Source organism: Pristiophorus japonicus, chromosome 16 (genome assembly GCF_044704955.1).
Source record: "Pristiophorus japonicus isolate sPriJap1 chromosome 16, sPriJap1.hap1, whole genome shotgun sequence".
Lineage (NCBI taxonomy): Eukaryota > Metazoa > Chordata > Chondrichthyes > Pristiophoridae > Pristiophorus > Pristiophorus japonicus.
Window position 1 is genome coordinate 126,899,735 of NC_091992.1, and position 27,065 is coordinate 126,926,799.

Consider the following 27,065-nt stretch of genomic DNA (forward strand, 5'->3'; position numbering starts at 1 on the left):
CCCTTATTTCTGGTTTGATGCTGTCCCCACCCTCTCTACTACTGTTTGGTGGTCTGTACATAACTCCACTAGCGTTTTCTGCCCTTTGGAATTCCGCAGCTCCACCCATACCGATTCCACATCATCCAAGCTAATGTCCTTCCTTACTATTGCATTAATTTCCTCTTTATCCAGCAGCGCCACCCCACCTCCTTTTCCTTTCTGCCTATTCTTCCTAAATGTTGAATACCCCTTGATGTTGAGTTCCCAGCCTTGGTCACCCTGGAGCCATGTCTCCGTGATGCCAATTACATCATACCCGTTAACTGCTATCTGCGCAGTTAATTCGTCCACCTTATTCCGAATACTCCTCGCATTGAGGCACAGAGCCTTCAGGATTGTCTTTTTAACACACTTTGCCCCTTTAGAATTATGCTGTAATGTGACCCTTTTTGTCTTTTGCGTTGGGTTTCTCTGCCCTCCACTTTTACTATTGTCCTTTCTGTCTTTTGCTTCTGACTCCATTTTATTTCCCTGTCTCCCTGCATAGGTTCCCATCCCCCTGCCATATTAGTTTAACTCCTCCCCAACATGGGGTCTTTTATACCCACCTGAGAGAGCAGGCGGGGCTTCGGTTTAACGTCTCATCTGAAAGGCGGCCCCTCTGACAGCACTGCACTGGAGTGTCAGCCTAGATTTTTGTGCTCAAGTCCCTGGAGTGGGACTTGAACCCACGACGATCTGACTCAGACGGGTGTGCTGCCCACTGAGCCACAGCTGGCACTTGCCTTACCCAAGTGCTAGCATGTTGACGGGCTTCTCTCCTTCCTCTCCCTCTCCCTCTCCCTCTCTGCCTCCCTTCCCTCTCCGCCTCCCTCTCCCCTCCCTCTCCCTCTCCCTCTCCCCTCCCTCTCTCCCCTCCCTCCCTCTCTCCCCTCCCTCCCTCTCTCCCCTCCCTCCCTCTCTCCCCTCCCTCCCTCTCTCCCCTCCCTCCCTCTCTCCCTCTCTCCCCTCCCCCCCTCTCTCCCCCTCCCCCCTCTCTCCCCTCCCCCCCTCTCTCCCCTCCCCCTCTCTCCCCTCCCTCCCTCTCTCCCCTCCCTCCCTCTCTCCCCTCCCCCCCTCTCTCCCCTCCCCCCCTCTCTCCCCTCCCTCCCTCTCTCCCCCCCTCCCTCTCTCCCCTCCCTCCCTCCCTCCCTCCCTCTCTCCCCTCCCTCCCTCCCTCTCTCCCCTCCCTCCCTCCCTCTCCCCTCTCCCTCCCTCTCTCCCCTCCCTCCCTCTCTCCCCTCCCTCCCTCTCTCCCCTCCCTCCCTCTCTCCCCTCCCTCCCTCTCTCCCTCCCCTCCCTCTCTCCCTCCCTCCCCTCTCTCCCCTCCCTCCCTCTCTCCCCTCCCTCCCTCTCTCCCCTCCCCCCCTCTCTCCCCTCCCTCCCTCTCTCCCCCCCCTCCCTCTCTCCCCTCCCTCCCTCCCTCCCTCCCTCTCTCCCCTCCCTCCCTCCCTCTCTCCCCTCCCTCCCTCCCTCTCTCCCCTCCCTCCCTCCCTCTCTCCCCTCCCTCCCTCTCTCCCCTCCCTCCCTCTCTCCCCTCCCTCCCTCTCTCCCCTCCCTCCCTCTCTCCCCTCCCTCCCTCTCTCTCCCTCCCTCCCTCTCTCCCCTCCCTCCCTCTCTCCCCTCCCTCCCTCTCTCCCCTCCCTCCCTCCTCCCCTCCCTCCCTCTCTCCCCTCCCTCCCTCTCTTCCTGTCGAAATCTCGACCTCCGAAAAGAATGACTCCAACACTTACAGCTCCGGGAGAAGTTTCTTTAATTTATTTGCTAGCAAGGGGCAGGTTACACTCAGTCAAGGGCTAAGTGAACACCTCCGCAATGGTTCAGTTTAACAAGATATTTATACAGTAAAACCCAAGTTATGGCCTCTCCCTGTGTATTGCTCTGTCTCACAGTCAGTGAATACAGATAAAGAGTTAATTACTATATCCTGGTCCTGACATGGTATCCAGATATTTCCTTTTGTCAGGGTTGTCAGTTGGCCAGCCGGCCATTACTCCATGAGTCATAGGTAATGGGCTATCACCTGTCTTGTATTGTGTCAGGATTGTTCCAATTTCCTGGTCAGTTTATCTGTTTGCATCAAATGGATGAGGTCTCGGAAAGAGATAATGGCTGGAAGATAAGGGGGGGGTGACATGGAACTCCTGTAGTGTAGACAATAGGAAAGCACCATGGGGGGGGGTACTTGTCTCAGCATGACTTGTCTCCTAGCTGTCTGATGGCCATCAGCCATCTCAAACCAGGTTTAGCTGTTTATGCAAGCTGACTGCTAAAATGCAGAAAGTTCTGGAAGGGCCAGGACTCCATTTTGATCAAAGGCACACAAATACCGTATGGTATCAGCTTAGATAAAAATACATTTCCACATTCCCCCCCTCCCTCTCTTCCCCCCCCTCCCTCTCTTCCCCCCCCCTCTCTTCCCTCTCTTCCCCCCCCTCCCTCTCTTCCCCCTCTTCCCCCCTCCCTCTCTTCCTCTCTTCCCCCCCTCCCTCTCTTCCCCCCCCTCCCCCCCCTCCCTCTCTTCCCCCCCCTCCCTCTCTTCCCCCCCCTCCCCTCTCTTCCCCCCCCCTCCCTCTCTTCCCCCCCCTTCCTCTCTTCCCCCCCTCCCTCTCTTCCCCCCCCTCCCTCTCTTCCCACCCCTCCCTCTCTTCCCACCCCTCCCTCTCTTCCCACCCCTCCCTCTCTTCCCCACCCCTCCCTCTCTTTCCCCCCCTCCCTCTCTTCCCCCCCCCTCCCTCTCTTCTTCCCCACCCTCCCTCTCTTTCCCCCCTCCCTCTCTTTCCCCCCCTCCCTCTCTTTCCCCCCCTCCCTCTCTTTCCCCCCCTCCCTCTCTTTCCCCCCCTCCCTCTCTTTCCCCCCCTCCCCTCTCTTTCCCCCCTCCCTCTCTTTCCCCCCCTCCCTCTCTTTCCCCCCCTCCCTCTCTTTCCCCCCCTCCCTCTCTTTCCCCCCCTCCCTCTCTTTCCCCCCCTCCCTCTCTTTCCCCCCTCCCTCTCTTTCCCCCCTCCCTCTCTTTCCCCCCCTCCCTCTCTTTCCCCCCCTCCCTCTCTTTCCCCCCCTCCCTCTCTTTCCCCCCCTCCCTCTCTTTCCCCCCCTCCCTCTCTTTCCCCCCCTCCCTCTCTTTCCCCCCCTCCCTCTCTTTCCCCCCCTCCCTCTCTTTCCCCCCTCCCTCTCTTTCCCCCCCTCCCTCTCTTTCCCCCCTCCCTCTCTTTCCCCCCCTCCCTCTCTTTCCCCCCTCCCTCTCTTTCCCCCCCTCCCTCTCTTTCCCCCCCTCCCTCTCTTTCCCCCCCCTCCCTCTCTTTCCCCCCCTCCCTCTCTTCCCCCCCTCCCTCTCTTTCCCCCCTCCCTCTCTTTCCCCCCTCCCTCTCTTTCCCCCCCTCCCTCTCTTTCCCCCCCCTCCCTCTCTTCCCCCCTCCCTCTCTTCCCCCCCTCCCTCTCTTTCCCCCCTCCCTCTCTTTCCCCCCCTCCCTCTCTTTCCCCCCCCCCTCCCTCTCTTTCCCCCCCCCTCCCTCTCTTTCCCCCCCCCTCCCTCTCTTTCCCCCCCCCTCCCTCTCTTTCCCCCCCTCCCTCTCTTTCCCCCCCTCCCTCTCTTTCCCCCCTCCCTCTCTTTCCCCCCCTCCCTCTCTTTCCCCCCCTCCCTCTCTTTCCCCCCCTCCCTCTCTTTCCCCCCCTCCCTCTCTTTCCCCCCCTCCCTCTCTTTCCCCCCCTCCCTCTCTTTCCCCCCCTCCCTCTCTTTCCCCCCCTCCCTCTCTTTCCCCCCCTCCCTCTCTTTCCCCCCCTCCCTCTCTTTCCCCCCCTCCCTCTCTTTCCCCCCCTCCCTCTCTTTCCCCCCCTCCCTCTCTTTCCCCCCCTCCCTCTCTTTCCCCCCTCCCTCTCTTTCCCCCCCCCTCCCTCTCTTTCCCCCCCTCCCTCTCTTTCCCCCCCTCCCTCTCTTTCCCCCCTCCCTCTCTTTCCCCCCCTCCCTCTCTTTCCCCCCCTCCCTCTCTTTCCCCCCCTCCTCTCTTTCCCCCCCTCCCTCTCTTTCCCCCCCTCCCTCTCTTTCCCCCCCTCCCTCTCTTTCCCCCCCTCCCTCTCTTTCCCCCCCTCCCTCTCTTCCCCCCCTCCCTCTCTTTCCCCCCCTCCCCTCTCTTTCCCCCCCTCCCTCTCTTTCCCCCCCTCCCTCTCTTCCCCCCTCCCTCTCTTTCCCCCCCTCCCTCTCTTTCCCCCCTCCCTCTCTTTCCCCCCTCCCTCTCTTTCCCCCCCTCCCTCTCTTTCCCCCCTCCCTCTCTTTCCCCCCCTCCCTCTCTTTCCCCCCTCCCTCTCTTTCCCCCCCTCCCTCTCTTTCCCCCCCTCCCTCTCTTTCCCCCCCTCCCTCTCTTTCCCCCCTCCCTCTCTTTCCCCCCTCCCTCTCTTTCCCCCCCTCCCTCTCTTTCCCCCCCTCCCTCTCTTTCCCCCCCTCCCTCTCTTTCCCCTCCCCCTCCCTCTCTTTCCCCTCCCCCTCCCTCTCTTTCCCCTCCCCCTCCCTCTCTTTCCCCCCCTCCCTCTCTTTCCCCCCCCCTCCCTCTCTTTCTCCCCCCTCCCTCTCTTCTCTTCTCCCCCCCCTTCCCTCTCTTCCACACGTAATCAAATCCGTTCGATTTGCTCGTCTTTTTTTTGTGATTGTTATATATGCAGACTATAGATATACTCTGTGTAGTCACTGTATAATTGCATAAGATGGACACAGTTTACCTGATGTACTTATTAATAAGGTTTACACTGTGTATATACTATGCTGGCACCACTAGAGGGTGTAACTGGTGGAGACCGGGGTTTCCTACCCTGGTGGCAGAGGCTGTATAAAAGGGTAACCACCATGCTTGTGCCTCACTCTGGGGTTACGAATAAAGGACCAAGGTCACTACAGTTTGAGTACAACACATTGCCTCGTGGTGTCATTTATAAGTGCATTACAGACATAACAGTGATGTTGGAACAAACTCTTGCCTGATGAATAGTCACTCTCTACTTCACCTCCTGGAAGCAGTGTGTCTGCATTTTAGAAACCAGCTAATGGAAAATATGTTTCTCAATTAACTCCTCACCTGGTGAATGAATTGGGTCGGTGTACAGTTAGCACATTAGACATGTTGCAACGGTTCATTTGCTGAACTTGTAGAGCATTTGGAAGCAAACAGTATTAGCTTGTGGTAGGCAGAACGTTTTGGGTTGCTGCGACAGTGCGACAGGTGGACCCGGTTATCAGTGCTGCGCAATGTTGTCCTTCTGACCTGCCGGCTGCTGCTGTTCACCAGGTGAGGGGAAGGGAGTCTGTAGACTGTGGCTCAGTGGGCAGCACACTCGCCTCTGAGGCAGAAGGTTGTGGGTTCAAATCCCACTCCAGGAACTTGAGCACAAAAATCTAGGCTGACACTCCCAGTGCAGTGCTGAGGGAGTGCTGCACTGTCGGAGGTGCCGTCTTTCAGATGAGACATTAAACCGAGGTCCTGTCTACACTCTCAGGTGGATGTAAAAGATCCCATGGCACTATTTCGAAGAGGAGCAGGGGAGTTATCCCCGGTGTCCTGGCCAATATTTATCCCTCAATCAACATAACAAAAACAGATTATCTGGTCATTATCACATTGCTGTTTGTGGGAGCTTGCTGTGCGCAAATGGTCTGCTGCATTTCCCACAATACAACAGTGACCACACTTCAAAAAATACTTCATTGGCTGTAAAGCGCTTTGAGACGCCCAGTGGTCGTGAAAGGTGCTATATAAATGTAAGTCTTTGTTTATGACTCGCCTTCAGCAAGCAGCCCAAAGCAACATCACCCAAGGGGAGGAAAGATGTGGATGAGGGAAAGGGACATAGAGGGTTATAGGGTTATGTGGATAGATTTAGATTGGGAAAGACTGGAGGAGGCTCGAGTGGAGCATAAACGGCAGCATGGACTGGCCTGTTTCTGTGCCACATATCTTATGTATTTAATATGCATTTCCCTCTCGCCTGAGGCCTGCCAATAAAGGTCACTGTTAGAGATGCCAACCCTCCCGGATTACCCATGAGGCTCCAGCAATTAAAGATTAATTTCCAGGACACTGAGCAAACCGGGATATAAATCATAGGTGGGTGTAAGAACCAAAATTGTGTGTTTTTCAAAACATTCAACTTTGGCACATTTACAAAATAAATAGTGTGCAATTTTTGAAACTTTTTAAAAACAATACCCCGAAACGATGCACTTAATGCACGTCACATGGGCCTTAAAAAAACATGCACTTTTTTTTGGTGTACAATGTCAACAATCATTTAAAATTTTGTAAAAAAAAATACCCTCTTACTTTGAGCAATACAATACAAAACAAGCTTTTTTTGATCATTTTGATTCATTTATTAGTTATAAACATATTAAGGAAGGATTTAAAAGGCTGCTGACTGGACGTGGCGGCAGGAGGGAGGAGGTCATGTGATGAAACCGCCGGGGATACGTAGCAACCCTAAACACGGCCTGCCTCTTGCCTGAGGGAAGGGTCACGGCCTGAATCTCCCCTCAGGCTTGAGGTCAGGAGGGAAGGGTCACGGCCTGTGCCTCGCCTGAGGAAAGGGTCACGGCCTGCGCCTCGCCTGAGGCCTGCGGGAAGGGTCACGTCCTGCCTCGCCCCTCAGGCCTGAGGGAAGGGTCACGGCCTGTGCCTCGCCTGAGGCCTGCGGGAAGGGTCACGTCCTGCCTCGCCCCTCAGGCCTGAGGGAAGGGTCACGACCTGTGCCTCGCCTGAGGCCTGAGGGAAGGGTCACGGCCTGTGCCTCGCCTGAGGCCTAAGGGAAGGGTCACGGCCTGTGCCTCGCCTGAGGCCTGAGGGAAGGGTCACGACCTGTGCCTCGCCTGAGGCCTAAGGGAAGGGTCACGGCCTGTGCCTCGCCTGAGGCCTGCGGGAAGGGTCACGTCCTGCCTCGCCCCTCAGGCCTGAGGGAAGGGTCACGGCCTGTGCCTCGCCTGAGGGAAGGGTCACGGCCTGTGCCTCGCCTGAGGCCTGCGGGAAGGGTCACGTCTTGCCTCGCCCCTCAGGCCTGAGGGAAGGGTCACGGCCTGTGCCTCGCCAGAGGCCTGTGGGAAGGGTCACGGCCTGTGCCTCGCCTGAGGCCTGCGGGAAGGGTCACGTCCTGCCTCGCCCCTCAGGCCTGAGGGAAGGGTCACGACCTGCCTCTCACCTGGGGAATGACGCGGAGTGTAGGGCACTGAAATGGAGATGAGAAAAATAAATGTGAGAGATGATGGAGGGAGAGGGAACGAAATTTCGACTATCCCATCCAACTTGAATCACAGCTTACACTCAGTCGTGCATGTTTGTGGGCGAATAACGTCCGCGTCACGTTAAATGATTTTGGTCTGTTGTGGTCACTACTCCCTCTGATTGTCTCTGTCACTGCACTTGTGCACATCACAGATACACTGTGGTCATGCATTGTGATCTGAAGAGAAATTAATCTATTCATTTATTTCTTTAGGTACTTTGGTCGGTACTAATAAGCAGTTAAATATCCACAGCGTCTGGGAGCAGGGTACCTCGTGGTTCTGTCGGTGCAGGAGAGGAGCTGGAGAAAATAATAGTGTTTGGTTTATTTTCCAGGATCAGTTCTATTACCTGTTGATGCAGATGCTCCTGGGGGCTGGGGAGGCTCATTTGAATCACAAATGCTTTTGGACTCGGAGACAAAGTAATATTCGTGCAAAGAGCTGATAAACGAAGCATATCATTGCATTATGTTTGGTGTTTTTCTGGGAGCTTGGTTAAAACAGGATACTGCGCCAGTTGCCGTGGTGAGAGTGGCCAGTATTTTGGTTTTCATCAGTTTGCACAAAGTGTCAACTGGCGAAAGCTGAATTTCGATCAAATATCCCAGAGAACTACTTCACTCAAAGGGTGATAAGTATCTGATGGGATGTCAATTTGGGTGATCGTCCTTGGGTGGGATGTAAAGCATTGCTGGATATGAGGCTGGAAAGTTAGAATATGAATGTGCAGGGATTCAGGGAGAGTGTTAAAAGTAAGAGTTGATGTTTGGAGGGAGAAGTTAGGATAGGAGAGAGGCCAGCTTCAATGGGAGAGATCGGGTACTGGAGGGATGGGCTTCAATGGGGGAGTTGGGGTACTGGAGGGATGGGCTTCAATGGGGGAGTTGGGGTACTGAAGGGATGAGCTTCAATGGGGGAGTTGGGGTACTGCAGGGATGGGCTTCAATGGGAGAGTTGGGGTACTGGAGGGATGGGCTTCATTGGGGGAGTTGGGGTACTGGAGGGATGGGCTTCAATGGGAGAGATAGGGTACTGGAGGGATGGGCTTCATTGGGAGAGATAGGGTACTGAAGGGATGGGCTTCAATGGGAGAGATAGGGTACTGAAGGGATGGGCTTCAATGGGAGAGATAGGGTACTGGAGGGATGGGCTTCAATGGGAGAGTTGGGGTACTGGAGGGATGGGCTTCAATGGAAGAGTTGGGGTACTGGAGGGATGGGCTTCAATGGGAGAGTTGGGGTACTGGAGGGATGGGCTTCAATGGGAGAGATAGGGTACTGAAGGGATGGGCTTCAATGGGAGAGATAGGGTACTGAAGGGATGGGCTTCAATGGGAGAGATAAGGTACTGGAGGGATGGGCTTCATTGGGGGAGTTGGGGTACTGGAGGGATGGGCTTCAATGGGAGAGATAGGGTACTGAAGGGATGGGCTTCAATGGGAGAGATAGGGTACTGGAGGGATGGGCTTCATTGGGGGAGTTGGGGTACTGGAGGGATGGGCTTCATTGGGGGAGTTGGGGTACTGGAGGGATGGGCTTCAATGGGAGAGTTGGGGTACTGGAGGGATGGGCTTCAATGGGAGAGATAGGGTACTGAAGGGATGGGCTTCAATGGGAGAGATAGGGTACTGAAGGGATGGGCTTCAATGGGAGAGATAAGGTACTGGAGGGATGGGCTTCATTGGGGGAGTTGGGGTACTGGAGGGATGGGCTTCAATGGGAGAGATAGGGTACTGAAGGGATGGGCTTCAATGGGAGAGATAGGGTACTGGAGGGATGGGCTTCATTGGGGGAGTTGGGGTACTGGAGGGATGGGCTTCATTGGGGGAGTTGGGGTACTGGAGGGATGGGCTTCAATGGGAGAGTTGGGGTACTGGAGGGATGGGCTTCATTGGGGGAGTTGGGGTACTGGAGGGATGGGCTTCAATGGGAGAGTTGGGGTACTGGAGGGATGGGCTTCAATGGGAGAGTTGGGGTACTGGAGGGATGGGCTTCAATGGGAGAGTTGGGGTACTGGAGGGATGGGCTTCAATGGGAGAGATAGGGTACTGAAGGGATGGGCTTCAATGGGAGAGATAGGGTACTGAAGGGATGGGCTTCAATGGGAGAGATAAGGTACTGGAGGGATGGGCTTCATTGGGGGAGTTGGGGTACTGGAGGGATGGGCTTCAATGGGAGAGATAGGGTACTGAAGGGATGGGCTTCAATGGGAGAGATAGGGTACTGGAGGGATGGGCTTCATTGGGGGAGTTGGGGTACTGGAGGGATGGGCTTCATTGGGGGAGTTGGGGTACTGGAGGGATGGGCTTCATTGGGGGAGTTGGGGTACTGGAGGGATGGGCTTCAATGGGAGAGATAGGGTACTGAAGGGATGGGCTTCAATGGGAGAGATAGGGTACTGGAGGGATGGGCTTCAATGGGGGAGTTGGGGTACTGGAGGGATGGGCTTCAATGGGAGAGATAGGGTACTGGAGGGATGGGTTTCAATGGGAGAGATAGGGTACTGAAGGGATGGGCTTCAATGGGAGAGTTGGGGTACTGAAGGGATGGGCTTCAATGGGAGAGATAGGGTACTGAAGGGATGGGCTTCAATGGGAGAGATAGGGTACTGAAGGGATGGGCTTCAATGGGAGAGATAAGGTACTGGAGGGATGGGCTTCATTGGGGGAGTTGGGGTACTGGAGGGATGGGCTTCAATGGGAGAGATAGGGTACTGAAGGGATGGGCTTCAATGGGAGAGATAGGGTACTGGAGGGATGGGCTTCATTGGGGGAGTTGGGGTACTGGAGGGATGGGCTTCATTGGGGGAGTTGGGGTACTGGAGGGATGGGCTTCATTGGGGGAGTTGGGGTACTGGAGGGATGGGCTTCAATGGGAGAGATAGGGTACTGAAGGGATGGGCTTCAATGGGAGAGATAGGGTACTGGAGGGATGGGCTTCATTGGGGGAGTTGGGGTACTGGAGGGATGGGCTTCAATGGGAGAGATAGGGTACTGGAGGGATGGGTTTCAATGGGAGAGATAGGGTACTGAAGGGATGAGCTTCAATGGGAGAGTTGGGGTACTGAAGGGATGGGCTTCAATGGGAGAGTTGGGGTACTGAAGGGATGGGCTTCAATGGGAGAGTTGGGGTACTGGAGGGATGGGCTTCAATGGGAGAGATAGGGTACTGAAGGGATGGGCTTCAATGGGAGAGATAGGATACTGAAGGGATGGGCTTCAATGGGAGAGATAGGGTACTGGAGGGATGGGCTTCAATGGGGGGGATGGGCTTCAATGGGAGAGATAGGGTACTGAAGGGATGGGCTTCATTGGGGGAGTTGGGGTACTGGAGGGATGGGTTTCAATTGGGGTACTGGAGGGATGGGTTTCAATGGGAGAGTTGGGGTACTGGAGGGATGTGCTTCAATGGGAGAGTTGGGGTACTGGAGGGATGGGCTTCAATGGGAGAGTTGGGGTACTGGAGGGATGGGCTTCAATGAGGGAGTTGGGGTACTGGAGGGATGGGCTTCAATGAGGGAGTTGGGGTACTGGAGGGATGGGCTTCAATGGGAGAGTTGGGGTACTGGAGGGATGGGCTTCAATGGGGGAGTTGGGATACTGGAGGGATGGGCTTCAATTGGAGAGTTGGGGTACTGGAGGGATGGGCTTCAATGGGAAGGTTAGGGTACTGGAGGGATGTACTTCAGTGGTAGCAAAAACCAGAGTGATGGGCTGCGTAGCGGAGGGGTTTCGTGCACAGATGGACAAAACTCCATTGAGCCAAATGACAACCTCTTGCCATTGAGGGACAGGATAAGCAGCCTGCTCATAACCTGGGAGTTCTCGTGTTGCTTTGCTGATGTTGAAAATTCTTTGAACTAAAACACCTCCATATAGAGTGAGGGGATAAACAGCGGGTTTACAGTTTTGCAGCTCACTGTGAGACCAGGCAGGGGTCCTCCCTGCCTTGGGGGCATACAGTGCCTTTGTTTATATTCTTGTATTTTCACTCTGACCTGCTCTCTCTCTCTCTCTCTCCCTCCTTCCTAGAATCGGTTGCAGGAGAGTCTGAGGCTCTTTTCCTCCATCTGCAATAACATATTCTTCAGCAATACCTCCATGGTATGTTAACTTTGTTGAGAAATTAATACGGTTGTAACATTGTTGTATGATGATTTAGATGAATTAAATATATGGCCGATCTCTCTGGACTCAGGCTAAGGTGGGCAAAGCTAAGTTACTGAGTTATTGTGCTTTAAATGCTGTGCATTATTTTTAAAGTCTTGAGTGTCCATGATGCCATGTCGTCATCATCATCATCGGCGGTCCCTCGAACGAGGATGACTTGCTTCCACATGAGTTCACAGATGTGAAGGACCCGATGTTCCAGTCCTGAACTCCAACTGAAGGGGTGGAAGATGCCTGTGCGTGGATTTTTTTAACGTGTGGTGACCGTTGCACATCAGCCACCACACGGGCTTGACAGAGCTAGGCCTTTATCCAATGGCAAGGGTTAACCAGGACGACTGGAGACCTGCTCTGCTGCACCCACTTCAACTGGTCAGATCATCCCAAACGCTTGCCGTATCTGCCGCCCCGCCCTGCCTCCCACAGAGGGCTTGGGGACCTGGAGCAGCAGAGGCTTGAGCAGGCCCAGGGAGGGAGCAGCATCTGGGGCAAGGACTGAGAGGGCTCAGGACGGGAGCGGACCCCAGCGCTCGAGGAGTGGCTGATGGACTTGGTGCCTGGAGACATTGGCTAGTCCATTTTTTATAAAAGATATGACTTGAGAGGTTTAAAGAATTTAGGAGACTTTAGTTTCGACCCAGTTGGGGGTTATCGATGGCCCCGTGGACTTGGGCCTCCCGGCTGGACCTCCTGCGACGACTGAGCGGCTGGTCCTGGCTATTGGGCTCCACCTCCTCCCCCTGGACCTCCTTCCCCATTGATGGCCTGGTCTTCTCTCCTCCTCCAGCACCTGGTGAGTACAATGGTTGTGACCCCCCCCCCCCCCGCCCCCCCATTCTGAAACCCCAGTGCACTGCTGGCCCCCTCAATGCCTGCCCCCAAACAAACCTTGGACCACCTACCACCAAGGGCGCTACCAAGTGCCGAGCTTGCGACCAACACCTCGCCGTAGGCAATTAGGCCCATATAGCAGTGCCTGGCCTCCAGTCGTCCTGGACCCTCTTGCCACTGGACCAAGACCTCACTCAGCTAAGCCCGTGTGGTAGTGGCGTGCAACGATCACCCCACGTTAAAAGAAATCACGCACTGGCATCTTCCACTCCTCTAACATGAAGTTCGGGACCTGGAACTTCAGGACCCTCATGGACAACCCCAACAGCGACCCTCAACGACTATCTGTCCCACCTGTGACAGAAACTGTGGTTCTCGTATTGGACTGTACAGCCACCTAAGAATTTATGCTAAGAGTGGAAGCAAGTCTTCCTCGATCCCGAGGGACTGCCTATGATGATGATGATGGACTAAGATGCCTTTGAATGTGGGTTCGCTCAGCATAATTGCGGCAGTAATAGTCGGAGATTTCATCTATCCTAATATTAACTGGGACAAAATTAGTGTAAAGGGTATAGAGGGTGCAGAATTCCTAAAATGCATTCAAGAGAACTTTTTTTTACCAGTATGTAGCAAGCCCAACACAGGAGGGGGCGGTTTTGGATTTAGTTTTAGGGAATGAAGGGGTATCAGTGGGAGAGCATTTAGGTGCTAGTGACCATCATTCAGTTAGGCTTAAGGTAGTTATGGAAAAGGACAAGGATAGACCAGGAATAAAAGTTCTAAATTGGGGAAAAGCCAGCTTTGCTAAGCTGAGCCAAGTGGACTGGAAACAGTTACTTGAAGGTAAATCAGTGTCAGAGCAATGGGAGGCATTCAAGGAGGAGATCCGGAGGATTCAGACCAAATATATGCCCTTAAAGAAAAAGGGAGGGACTAACCAATCTAGAGCCCTCTGGATGTCTAGGGACATACAGGGTAGGGTAAAAAAAAAGGGAGGCTTATGACAGATACCGAGGACTAAATAATGCAGAATCTCTTGGAGTATACAAAGTCCAGGAGTGAAATTAAAAAGGATATTCGCAAAGCAAAGAGAGAGCATGACAAATTCTTGCCAAGTAAAATCAAGGAAAACCCAAAGATATAAATATATTAAGAGCAAGAGGATAACTAAAGAAAGGGTATGGCCTATTAGAGACCATGAGGGTAATCTGTGTTTGGAGACAGAAGGTGTGGGTATGGTTCTTAATGAATACTTTGTCTGTTTTCACAAAGGAAAGGGACGATGCAGACACTGCAATTGAGGAAGAGGAGTGTGAAATATTCGATGAAATAAATATAGTGAGAGAGGAGGCATTAAGGGGTTTAACAGCTTTGTAAGTGGCTAAGTTCCCAGGCCCGGATGAAATGTATCCTAGGCTGTTGAGCGAAGCAAAAGAGGAAATAGCCGAGGCTCTGACCATCATTTTCCAATCCTCACTGGCTTCAGGTGTGGTGCCAGAGGACTGGAGGACTGCTAATGTAGTACCTTTGTTTAAGAAGGGAGAAAGGGATAGGCTGAATAATTACAGGCCTGTCAGCCTAACCTCGGTGGTGGGAAAATTATTGGAAAAAATCCTGAAGGTCAGGATAAATCTTCATTTGGAAAGACACGGATTAATCAACAACAGTCAGCACGGATTTATTAAGGGAAGGTCGTGTCTGACTAACTTGATTGAATTTTTTGAGGAGGTAACCAGGAGGGTTGATGAGGGCAGTGCGTATGATGTAGTGTATATGGATTTTAGCAAAGCTTTTGATAAGGTCCCACATGGTAGACTGGTCACGAAAGTAAAAGCCCATGGGATCCAGGGCAAAGTGGCAAGTTGGATCCAAAATTGGCTCAGAGGCAGGAAGTAAAGGGTAATGGCTGATGTGTGTTTTTGTGACTGGAAGGATCTTTCTAGTGGGGTTCCACAGGGCTCATGATGTATACCACAAAAATAAGCTTTTTGTGGTATACATCAATGATCTAGACTTGAATATAGGGGGTATGATTAAGAAGTTTGCAGATGATACAAGAATCGGCTGTGTGATTGATGATGAAGAAAGCTGCGGACTGCAGGAAGATATCAATCAGGTGGGCAGAACAGTGGCAAATGGAATTTAATGCAGAGAAGTGTGAGGTGATGCATTTGGGGAGGGCTAACAAGGAAAGGGAATACACATTAAATGGGAGGACACTGAGAAGCGTAGAGGAACAAAGGGACCTTGGAGTGCAGGTCCACAAATCCCTGAAGGTAGCAGGCCAGGTAGATAAGGTGGTTAAGAAGGCATACGGAATGCTTGCCTTTATTAGCCGAGACATAGAATGCTTGAACTGTATTAAACACTGGTTAGGCCGCAGCTGGAGCACTGCGTGCAGTTCTGGTCACCACATTACAGGAAGGATGTGATTGCACTGGAGAGGGTACAGAGGAGATTTACGAGGATGTTGCCGGGAGTGGAGAATCTTAGCTTTGAGGACAGTTTGGATAGGCTGGTGGAACAGAGGAGGCTGAGGGGAGACCTCATTGAGGTGTATAAAATTATGAGGGTCCTAGATATAGTGGATTGCAAGGGCCTATTTCCCTTAGCAGACAACCAGGGGGCATAAACTTAAAGTCATTGGTAAGTTTTGAGGGGAAATTTCTTCACACAGGGGGTGATGGGGGTCTGGAACGCACTGCCTGAATGGTGGTAGAGGCAGAAACCCTCACCACATTACAAAGTACTTGGATGTGCATCTGAAATGCCGTAACCTGCAGGGTTACGGACCTAGAGCTGAAAGTGGGATTAGGCTGGACAGGCTCTTGTTGGCCGGCACGGACATGAGGGGCCAAATGGCCTCCTTCCGTGCTGTAAATTTCTCTGTTTCTATAAATTGCCCTCCCCCCAGTCTCGCTGCCTGTTGTGAATGAGGAGGGAGACAGAGTCCTGTCAAATCACCCATATTTCAAGGATGACACCTCCCCCTCACCCCCCCACCCCCATTTCGGTCTAATTAGCTGCATTTAAAAATATATATTCATATACTTATCTCACTATTGGTTGTATGAAACAGAGTCATTGAAGGGTTTGTGACAACGCAAAGCTTCTGGGGGGCCTAAAGCAATCTCAAGCAATTTGACTGCATCTATCCTCCTTCAGCACATGATTGCGTCTTCCCCTAAGTAAAAACGTGCTCGGGTTGGAAAGCCTGGGGGCCCCTCCGCTCCCCCTCTCCCTCCGCTCCCCCTCTCCCTCTCCTATCCCCCCCCCCCCCCCCCTCCTTCCTTCCTTATTGCACCCCCTCCATTATTTCTGTTGCCGGGGTTTACAGCACTTTATGCTCAGTTGATTGAGCACCTGAGTTGCCATGGCACCTTGTCTATAAGACTTTGTGGGGAGGATTTTTTCGAACGATATAAAGCCAGCCCCCAGGCCACTATTTGCATTGAAGTTGAGCAGTGGGGGAAGCTAGGTTCATCCGTGTATGGGGGGGGGGCAAGAGATCTGGGAATTGGTCGACTTGCCATGAGCTCCCCTCCCTCCATCGCCCGCCCCCCACCCCCCCCCGAAGTTAAGTACTGTCATGCGAAATGGCCTTTTCGACTGGAATTGATTCCTAGATGACATCCTTTGCCACTAATCTCTAGCGTGGTAAAGCTGTCATTGAAACCCAGCAAGTAAGTGATCACAAAACGCGTTATCTAGAGTCACAGAAAGGATCACGCTAATTGATTTCTTTCAATGCATGAGTTCAAAGTAGGAGCTAATACAGTAAGTTTTAATTTTCACACAAAGAAGGGCAGCAAGTAGGGGGGGGGTTGTGTGGAGGGTTGTGTGGAGCGTGTGTCGGGGGGGGGGTGTGGAGCGCGTGTCGGGGGGGGGGGTGTGGAGCGTGTGTCGGGGGGGGGTGTGGAGCGTGTGTCGGGGGCGGGGTGTGGAGCGTGTGTCGGGGGGGGGTGTGGAGCGTGTGTCGGGGGGGGTGTGGAGCGTGTGTCGGGGGCGGGGTGTGGAGCGTGTGTCGGGGGGGGGTGTGGAGCGTGTGTCGGGGGGGGGTGTGGAGCGTGTGTCGGGGGGGGGTGTGGAGCGTGTGTCTGTGGGGGGGGTGTGGAGCGTGTGTCGGGGGCGGGGTGTGGAGCGTGTGTCGGGGGGGGGGGTGTGGAGCGTGTGTCGGGGGGGGTGTGGAGCGTGTGTCGGGGGCGGGGTGTGGAGCGTGTGTCGGGGGGGTGTGGAGCGTGTGTCGGGGGGGGGGTGTGGAGCGTGTGTCGGGGGGGGGTGTGGAGCGTGTGTCGGGGGGGGGGTGTGGAGCGTGTGTCGGGGGGGGGTGTGGAGCGTGGGGGCGGGGTGTGGAGCGTGTGTCGGGGGGGGGGGTGTGGAGCGTGTGTCGGGGGGGGGTGTGGAGCGTGTGTCGGGGGCGGGGTGTGGAGCGTGTGTCGGGGGGGTGTGGAGCGTGTGTCGGGGGGGGGTGTGGAGCGTGTGTCGGGGGGGGGTGTGGAGCGTGTGTCGGGGGGGGTGTGGAGCGTGTGTCGGGGGCGGGGTGTGGAGCGTGTGTCTGTGGGGGGGGTGTGGAGCGTGTGTCGGGGGCGGGGTGTGGAGCGTGTGTCGGGGGGGGTGTGGAGCGTGTGTCGGGGGGGGTGTGGAGCGTGTGTCGGGGGCGGGGTGTGGAGCGTGTGTCGGGGGGGTGTGGAGCGTGTGTCGGGGGGGGGTGTGGAGCGTGTGTCGGGGGGGGGTGTGGGGGGGTGTGGAGCGTGTGTCTGTGGGGGGGTGTGGAGCGTGTGTCGGGGGCGGGGTGTGGAGCGTGTGTCGGGGGCGGGGTGTGGAGCGTGTGTCGGGGGCGGGGTGTGGAATGTGTGTCGGGGGGGGTGTGGAGTGTGTCGGGGGGGGTGTGGAGCGTGTGTCGGGGGCGGGGTGTGGAGCGTGTGTCGGGGGCGGGGTGTGGAGCGTGTGTCGGGGGGGGTGTGGAGCGTGTGTCGGGGGGGTGTGGAGCGTGTGTCGGGGGGGGTGTGGAGCGTGTGTCGGGGGCGGGGTGTGGAGCGGGGGGCGGGGGGGCGGGGGTGGAGCGTGTGTCGGGGGGGATGTGGAGCGTGTGTCGGGGGGGGGGGTGGAGCGTGTGTCGGGGGGGCGGGGGGGCGGGGGTGGAGCGTGTGTCGGGGGGGGTGTGGAGCGTGTGTCGGGGGGGATGTGGAGCGTGTGTCGGGGGGGCGGGGGTGGAGCGTGTGTCGGGGGGGATGTGGAGCGTGTGTCGGGGGGGGTGTGGAGCGTGTGTCGGGGGGGGTGTGGAGCGTGTGTCGGGGGGGGTGTGGAGCGTGTGTCGGGGGGGGTGTGGAGCGTGTGTCGGGGGGGCGGGGGGGCGGGTGTGGAGCGTGTGTCGGGGGGGGTGTGGAGCGTGTGTCGGGGGGGGTGTGGAGCGTGTGTCGGGGGGGGGTGTGGAGCGTGTGTCGGGGGGGCGGGGGTGGAGCGTGTGTCGGGGGCGGGGTGTGGAGCGTGTGTCGGGGGGGATGTGGAGCGTGTGCAAGGTGGGGGATGTGGAGGGGGTGGGGGGTGTGTGAGCGTGTGCAGGGTGGGGGTGGGGGGGTGTGGAGCGTGTGTCGGGGAGGTGCGGAGCGTGTTCGTTGGGGGGGGAGTGGAGTGGGGGGGTGGGAGCATGTCGGGGGGGGGGGGGGGGGCGGGTGTGTAGGTTGGGGCGGTTGGAGTTCAGAAGCACCATTAATGAAAGTTCAGATGTGCACTGACCATAATGTTGATGAAATGTAGGAAGACGAGAAAAGCTTGTGATTTGTGGGAGAGAGGGGAAAGAGAGGGGTCGGAGTATAGATAGATATAAAGGGAGGATGAAGAAAACTGCGTAGTGGAGCAAGAAAGAGGAGGAATGAGAGTGGCAATTATTTTTAGAAAGACGCAGTTTGCCTCAGAAAATGTCCCCCACCCCAGGATATTATTCAGAAGCCTCCTCTCATGTGGAAAGTTATTTTAAGCCTGTGACCTCTAATTAATGCAGTTCTGCTTATTACTAATTGTGTCTGCCATTTGTAATTAAAATGCAGCTAAGAATTGGTGGCAAATGGTCATTTCTGTTATGCATGACAATCTCACTTACTGTTACTGTCCTCTTCATAGAGTCATTTAATCATTTCCATTTACCCCCTCTAATAGCATATTACTCATTGCAGCTTCTGTGATTGGACCAAATTCTCCAGATATTATAACTTCTGGAGCATTTAATTGCATCATCAGGAAAGAAAATCATCCCGAACAAAAGGGTCCTTTTCTACCAATCCCCGTGTTAATTATTTGTGTCGGTGATTTATTTGAATCAGTAAAGATAAAATTCCAAGAGATTAAACCACACACGCAAATTGAACGTGGGATGTGGAATTAAAGGGACTTGGGCTAATTTAATTGTTAATATTATTGGAATACAAAGGTTAGCCTGTTCCCTTTGAAATCAATTGCTTTTTTTCCCCCCCCTTAGATTTTGTTTCTGAATAAAATTGATCTGTTTCAAGAGAAGATTTTGCACTCGGGGAGACATCTCCGACTGTATTTTGCACACTACAGGGGTAAGTAAATTCAGGGCATGGAGTCTGTCTCCATCTCGGTGCTGTGGAATTTCTCACCTTGGTTTGTGGACTTGACCCAGTTCCCCTCTCCTGAAGGCATTGCCTTGTGCTGAGGACGGGGTCTGTGGGAGCTGGAGCAGGGGATGGGGTCTGTGGGAGCTGGGGATGGGGTCTGTGGGCGGGAGCAGGGGCGGGGTCTGTGGGAGCAGGGGACGGGGTCTGTGGGCGGGAGCTGGGGACGGGGTCTATGGGGACGGGGTCTGTGGGCGGGAGCAGGGGACGGGGTCTGTGGGCGGGAGCTGGGGACGGGGTCTGTGGGCGGGAGCTGGGGACGGGGTCTGTGGGAGCTGGGGATGGGATCTTTGGGAGCAGGGGACAGGGTCTGTGGGCGGGAGCTGGGGATGGGGTCTGTGGGAGCAGGCCACCATCCTGTACCTCACCCAACAGGCCCTCCTTCATCTTAACGTGTGGCTCAGTGGGCAGCACCCTCGCTTCTGAGTTAGAAGGTTGTGGGTTCGAGTCCCACCCCAGAGACTTGTGCACAAAAGTCGAGGCTGACACTCCAGTGCTGTGCTGAGAGAGTGCTGCACTGTAGGAGGTGCCGACTTTCGGCCGAGACGTTAAACCAAGGCCCCGTCTGCCCCTTTAGGTGCACATAAAAGATCCCATGATACTTTAAGAAGAAGAGCAGGGGAGTTTTCCCTGGTGTCCTGGGCCAATATTTATCCCTCAACTAACATCACTTAAATTTTTTTTAAATGTTTATCTGGTCATTATCTCATTGCTGTTTATGGGAGCTTGCTGTGTGCAAATTGGCTGCCATGTTTCTTACAAAAGGATTTAATTGGCTGTAAAGCGCTTTGGGATGTCCTGAGGTTGTGAAAGGTGCTATATAAATGCAAGTCCTTTCTTTCATTTCATGTCACGTGACCCAAGTCAGCGAGTGGCCATTCCAGTTCTTGCCCTTGGTCCATCGATGTGAACTTCCTCCACCCCTTCTTATCTAACTGTGACTCTGCTGAAGCCCTGGCTGAAAGCAGCAGAATCAGCACAGACTAGGCATTGAGCCAAGGACCTTCCTTGTCCGCGTAGCTCAGTTCCATACCAGGCAGTACATTTACCAGCTGTGCCATTGCAGGAGAACCCCCAGAACCTATTAACCCCCAAATATGTTTCTGGGATGCACACGATAATTGCAGTGATGTATTGAATACTATGCCTCAGTATTTACCGGGGACTAACAAGGTGGACATGACCTGGGAAGAAGTGACCAAAAAAGATATAAAGATATTTAACATAGATAGTGGGGGAGATAATAAACTAATCAACCTTAGAGAGGATAAAACCCCTGGTCCGGATGGATTGCACCCGCGCATATTAAAGGAAGTTAGGGTAGAGATAGCAGAGGTGCTATAACAAACAATTAAAAATTCATTAGAAAAGCAAATAGTGCCAGTAGATTGGCGGACAGCTAATATGATTCCTGTATTTAAGAAGGGAAATAGAATGAATCCAGGGAACTATAGACCAGTTAGCTTAATGTCGATGGTAGGAAAGATATTGGAATCTTTATTCAAAGCTGTAAGAGAAAAATATCTAAAACCAATAATATAAGAAAGAGCAGTCCACATTGATTTCAAAAGGGAAGGTCATGCTTGGCCAACCTTATTTAATTCTTTGAAGAAGTAACAGGAAGAGTAGACAGGGGTGATGCGGTCGATGTAATATATTTGGATTTTCAAAAGGCCTTCGATAAGGTACCACATGGTAGACACACGACTAAGATCAGAGCATGTGGCATCGGGATAAGTAGCACTGGATAGCAAGCTGGCTACAAAGCAGAAAACCGAGAGCAAGGGTTACATAAGAACATAAGAAATAGGAGCAGGAGTAGGCCATCTGGCCCCTTGAGCCTGCTGCACTTTTTAATATGATCATGACGATCCGATCATGGACTGATCCGATCATGGACTGATCCGATCATCGATCATGGACTGATCCGATCATGGACTGATCCGATCATGGACTCGGGTCCACCTCCCCGCCCGCTCCCCATAACCCCTTATTGGTAACTACTCAGACTGACAAAAAATGGGAAGTGGTGTTCCAGAAGGATCTGTGTTGGGACTACTGTTCATCGTTTGCATAAACGATTCAGACTCTGGAATCGTGGGTACAATTTCAAAATTTGCAGATGACAATTTGAGTGTATCCGGTGACAAAGTACAAGAAGACTTTAATAAACTTGCAGAATGGGCATGTAATTAGTGAATTATTTTCAATATAGGTAAGTGTGAGGTGTTATATTTTGGTAGGAAGAATAAGGAGGTCACATACTGCTTGGATAATGAGACTAAATGGGGCAGAGGAGCAAAGTGATCTAGTGGTAGAGTTGGACAAGATTATAAAAGGGTTTCATAGGGTAGAAACATAGAAAATAGGTGCAGGAGTAGGCCATTAGGCCCTTCGAGCCTGCACCACCATTCAATAAGATCATGGCTGATCATGCAACTTCAGCACCCCACTCCTGCTTTCGCTCCATACCTCTTGATCCCTTTAGCCATAAGGGCCATATCTAACTCCCTTTTGAATATATCTAATGAACTGGCCTCAACAACTTTCTGTGGTAGAGAATTCCGCAGGCTCACAACTCTGAGTGAAGAAGTTTCTCCTCATCTCGGTCCTAAATGGCTTACCCCTTATCCTTAGACTGTGACCCCTGGTTCTGGACTTCCCCAACATCGGGAACATTCTTCCTGCATCTAACCTGTCCAATCCCGTCAGAATTTTATATGTTTCTATGAGATCCCCTCTCATCCTTCTAAATTCCAGTGATGGCGAGCGGATGTTTCCAAGATAGTCGGCAATAAATCCAATAGGGAATTCAGGAGAAACTTCTTTATTCATAGAGTGGTTAGAATGTGGAATTCCCTACCACATGGAGTGTTTTAAGGAATATAGCATAGAAGCATTTAAGTGGAAGCCAGATAAACACGAGGGAGAAAGGAATAGAAGGTCACACTGATGGGTTAGATGAAGTCGGGTAGGAATGCCTCATGTGGAGCGTAACCACCAACACCAACCAGTTGGGCCAAATGGCCTGTTTCTGTGCTGTAAACTGCATGAACTGCCAGAGCATTTTATTAATTTAATTTGGCAAATTATTATTTTTTTAAATTTCACTTGTTGGGGTGTTTGACAGTCCTGTTTGTTTGGGTGCCGCTTGCTAAAACTCCGTCTCTGCCAGCTCCTTTCTCTGGCAACAGCTACAGCTCTGGTGCGTCTGGAGAAAGCTGTTCTGCGAGAGCCCAGTGTGCAGAACCCGCACATAATGTAGGGGCAGGTAGCGAGCAACAGAACTGCACTCGCAACACAAACTGGATTCTGATTCAGTTTGTTGTGACGGAAACAGTGGATCTAATTAGGATTAATGACTGGAGTGGGAGGGCTACAGTAACCGAGAATAACATCACGCTAGTATTAAGCTCCCTTTCCACTCTTGTGTTCAGTGCTTTCAGATCTTTTTGAAATGTCAGCTGGGATCGAGGGATAAATAATCATTCTGATCATTTTCTGTACTTCACTGGGAACGGTATAGTCGCATGTCTCTGGGCTTTGATGTGTCAAAAAGCACCTATTTTCAGTGTTGTGGGCGTCACTGGCAAGGCCGGCATTTATTGCCCATCCCTAATTGCCCTTGCGAAGGTGGTGGTTAGCCGCCGCCTTGAACCACTGCAGTCCGAATGGTGAAGGTACTCCCACAGTGCTGTTAGAGAAGGGAGTTCAATGGGGGAGTTGACCCAGCGACGATGAAGGAACAGCGATTATATATCCAAGTCAGGATGGTGTGTAACTTGATGGGGAACTTGGAGGTGGTGGTGCAATGCACCTGCTGCCCTGGCCCTTCAAGGAATTGGGAATAACTAGTGCAAATTTCCACATCTATTTTGTTGTTCATGCTCCTTGCTCCTTTCTGGTCATTGCTCCTCTGAGCTCTCATCGTTTATCCCTGCTAAGTTCCCAATTCTCTATCCTTCACCCTCTCTCCCTCCTCCTAGCATTTGTAGTCCTGTCTTCTTTTCTACCCTGTCAGGAAATTGGGTTCAGGCTAAAACTAATAGTGAGACTTATTTACAAGGCAGAAGAATACACAGAAGCACACATACACTGCAAGTCGCTGATGTGATGTTTGGTGGGTGAGGCAGTTTTCCTGCTCACGACCTGGAGTCCAAGTGTGAATTCCAGAAACTGAATTAGAGTTGAACTGCAAAGATGGCCTTATTTCAAAAGAAAGCTTTTCATGAGCAGACTTTGGAGAGGGTACAGAAGAGATTTACGAGAATGGTTCCAGGGATGAAGGATTACAGTTACGTGGATAGACTGGAGAAGGTGGGTTTGTTCTCCTCAAAGCAGAGAAGATTGAGAGGAGATTTGATAGAGATGCTCAAAATTATGGCAAAAGAACCAGAGGCGACATGAAAGACTTTTTTATGCAACGAGTGGTTTGGATTTGGAACACACTGTCTGAATCTGTGTCCACTGCCCTATCGTAGCCTTCAAAAGGGAACTGGATAAAAAAAAATGAAGGAGAAAAGAATTGCAGGGATATGGGGGAAGAGCAGGGAAGTGGGACTACCGGATTGCTCTTTGAAAGAACCGGGCCCAGACTCGATGGGCCGAATGGTCTCCTGCGCTGTATGATTCTATGAGAATATACTTTGCTGATGTACAGTCCCCACCACATAAATTGCCCCCGCTTATCACGGGCATTTGTTTATATCGGAAAACTAGTGCTAACCATTTTCCATTACCGTAAGAATTGAATAACATTTCAAAGACAGACCAGTTAGTAACTGAAATCTCCTTAATTAGTTTCAGATCAGCGGCGGTGTCACAACACACGGAGGTAGCCAACACATTGAACATTTGCATAAATCAGGACAATTTTGTGTTCTGGTCACTCCCCTGACATAAGGACACAACGAACCCTGTAAAGATACAGCTATTCAAAGACCATTTTAAATTCACAATTACTCTCTGTCTAAAGTCCTGTATGAAAAATATAATACAAGGTTTTTCCCTATTTTGATACAGGACATTGCCATAAACAGGACTAGATAAACACAAACTCTTGCTGCTGTTGTCAGTGAGCTAATTAAACCACCCAGTCCTGTTCAGGCTCCTGTCTCTGTTCTTAATTCCAGCATAAGACATGTCCGAGCATTCCCACTGGAGTGAACGATTGCTCCCAAAGCATTTGTTAATATTAGTGCGGACATGAAATTGAAATGTGAGGGTTGCGCTTGGCGTGTAAAGATGGAAGCAACCACAGGAAATCAAACTGTCCCTTTTATTAACCAAGAGTGCGGTGAATTCTGAGAGAGCGCGTGCATCTTTCTGAATGTGGGCTCTGTCAGAATTCCACCCAGTCTCTGCAGGTGGGACAGCAGAGAATGGTGCTGATCGAAACGACAGCAGAAGACTCCTGATAAAGGCAGGATCATTTCTCCGGAAAGATGCAGTGAGTGGAGAATGGTTACATCAAACAAATTATGCTGCGAGAGGTCAATCCCAGTGAGTTGCAGCAGTACAATCTCCAGGCGTGATTAGGTGGAATTACAGAGAATACACAGCACGGAGACTGGCCATTCAGCCCAGATCGTCTGCGCTAGTCTATACTCCCCACAAGCCTCCTGCCATTCCATTGACCTCATCTCAACCTTTCAGCATATCTTTCTACTTTCTTTTCTCTCGTACTCGTCTAGTTTTCCTTTTCAAGAACATAAGAAATAGGAGGGGGTAGTATCGTGCAGTTCCAACACTTGCTTCTCTTTATCCTCCCTCACAAGATTAAAATGTCTGTTGACCCACAGCTCAGATCTGGAGAGGCTTGAGCATTCCAGTTCAGTAGCAGGTTCATTTGCTCCCTCTTCAGTACAACAGCTTGCATTTATATAGCGCCTTTAGCGTAGTACAGCGCCCCCAAGGTGCTTTACAGGAGTGTTGGATATGAGCCACATGGGATCTATGGGGAGGTGGCCAAAAGCTTGGTCAAAGAGGTAGGTTTTTAACAAAGCGTCTTAAAGGAGGAGCGAGCGAAATGGAGAGATTTAGGGTGGGAACTCTACGGCTTAGGGACCAGGCAGCTGAAGGCACGACCGCCGATCAGGGATGAAGATCAGGGATGGGCAAGAGGCCAGAATTGGCGGAGAGGGTTGCAGGGCTAGAGGAGGTTACGGAGATAGGGAGGGGCGGGGCCATGGAGGGGGAATTGAAAACTCATTCTGTCTGAGGCTGAACCAGACTCTTTGCAACCTCGGAGTCATATTTGACCCTGAAATGAGCTTCCGACCACATATCCGCAGCCTAACTAAGACCGTAACATCGCCCGTCTCCGCCCTGGCCACAGGAAGCCCTCATCCACGCCTTTGTTACCTCTAGACTTGGCTACTCCAACGCACTCCTGGCTGGCCTCCCACATTCTACCCTACGTAAACTAGAGGTGATCCAAAACTCGGCTGCCCTGTGTCCTAACTCACACCAAATCTCACTCACCCATCATCCCCTGTGATCACTGACCTACACTGGCTCCCGGTTAAGCAACTCTCGATTTCAAAATCCTCATCCTTATTTTCAAATCCTTCCATGGCTTCGCCCCTCCCTATCTCTATAAGCTCCTCCAGCCCCACAACCTCCCCCCGAGATGTCTATGCTCCTCTAATTCTGAAATTGACCTCAATGGCCTGGACTTTATACAGGGAGATGAGATGTTTGTTCACGTAAAAACGTTATACTTCGCAGATAAAAGAAAGGCCTTGTACTTATACAGCAAGACGCTTTACAGCCAATGAAATACTTTTGGAGGGTAGTCACTGTTGCAATAACGGCAGCCAATTTGCGAACAGCAAGCTGCCACAAACAGCAATGTGACGATCGGATAATCTGCTGTTTGAGAAATAAAGCTAGCCAGGGCACCAGGGAGAACTCCTCTGCTGCTCTTCAAAGTAGTGCCATGGGATCTTTTGCATCCAGAACAGACGGGGCCTCGGTTTAATGTCTTATCGTAAAGACGGCACCCTCGACAATGCGGCACTCCCTCAGTACTTCACTGGTGTGCTCAAGTCCCTAGAATGGAAATTGAACCCACAACATTCTGACTCAGATCTGAGTGGGCCACCCACTGGGCCACGAGCTGACACTTATTATGGAAGTAGCTGTTGGTTGGCCCAGCATGTTGGGTCACAGTGCAGGGATGTAGCTTTGTGCCCAGCTCTATTTTGAGTGTTTTATCTTGGCCAGAACTAACCTCCACTTGATGTCCACCTCCCACCCTCAACAACATCACGGCTTTAGTGCTGAACCTGGCTTCACCCCCCGCCCCCTCCCACCCACCAGTCGACTATCAGTAACTGAACATAACATAAGAAGTAGGAGCAGGCCATTCGGCCCCTCGAGCCTGCTCCGCCATTCAGTGAGATCATGGCTGATCTGATCTTGGCCTCAGCTCCACTTCCCTGCGCTATCCCCATAATCCCTCGATTCCCTTAGTAACCGAGCAGTATGGACAGCAGATCGTGGCAATGGGATGGCAAGCAGCCCAGAACATGATGATGTGGCACGGAGGCAACGGGGTCAACGATGGGAGGGGAGTTAACGATGGGAGGAGTGGGAGGCAACGGGGTCAATGATGGGAGGGGGGGGGGTCAGTAGTGAATGGCTGACGCAGTGTTGACTATCTTTTCGTTGCCCCCCGCCCAGGTGCCGACTGTGACGTGGACTCTGCTGCCCGTTACGTCGCAAGTCAGTTTCTGTCGCTCAACAGAAGCCCAGCGAAGATGGTCTACCATCATTTCACCACTGCCACCGACACCTCCAACGTCCAGATCGTCTTTCAGGTCGTCATGGACACCATTATAAAGGAGAACCTGGAAGCTGTTTCACTGCTTTAATCCTTGGGGGGGGGGGGGGGGCGGGGGTGGGGGTAAGAGCTCAGGAACCGCTCGCCCACAAACACGCTGATTACCAGACTATCTGGCTCAGGACTTCACTGCAGGACCAGTGGAACGTCCAGAACCTCCGACCAGGTGTCCCGGAATCCTTCGACGTGTGACGGCAAAGTTGAGACGTTCCGTCCCGTGGACCAGGGGCTGAGCGAGGCGAGCGAACTCCTTGGTACCGATGCAGGAGGGAGCGCCGGCCAGGCTCCCAACATTTCAATATTTTA

The 27,065-nt window shown here is 52.7% G+C and overlaps 1 protein-coding gene across 1 annotated transcript in view; it reads left to right on the forward strand.

The window, feature by feature from the left end:
• gnav1 (guanine nucleotide binding protein (G protein) alpha v1) overlaps window positions 1–26,790 on the forward strand; it is a 148,568-nt gene extending 121,778 nt beyond the window's left edge. Inside the window, 4 exon segments of the mRNA XM_070857837.1 lie at window positions 5,856–5,873; window positions 11,273–11,378; window positions 18,754–18,841; window positions 26,600–26,790. Of these exon segments, the coding sequence (XP_070713938.1) occupies window positions 5,856–5,873; window positions 11,273–11,378; window positions 18,754–18,841; window positions 26,600–26,790 (403 nt within the window).
• Window positions 26,791–27,065: the final 275 nt, after the last annotated feature.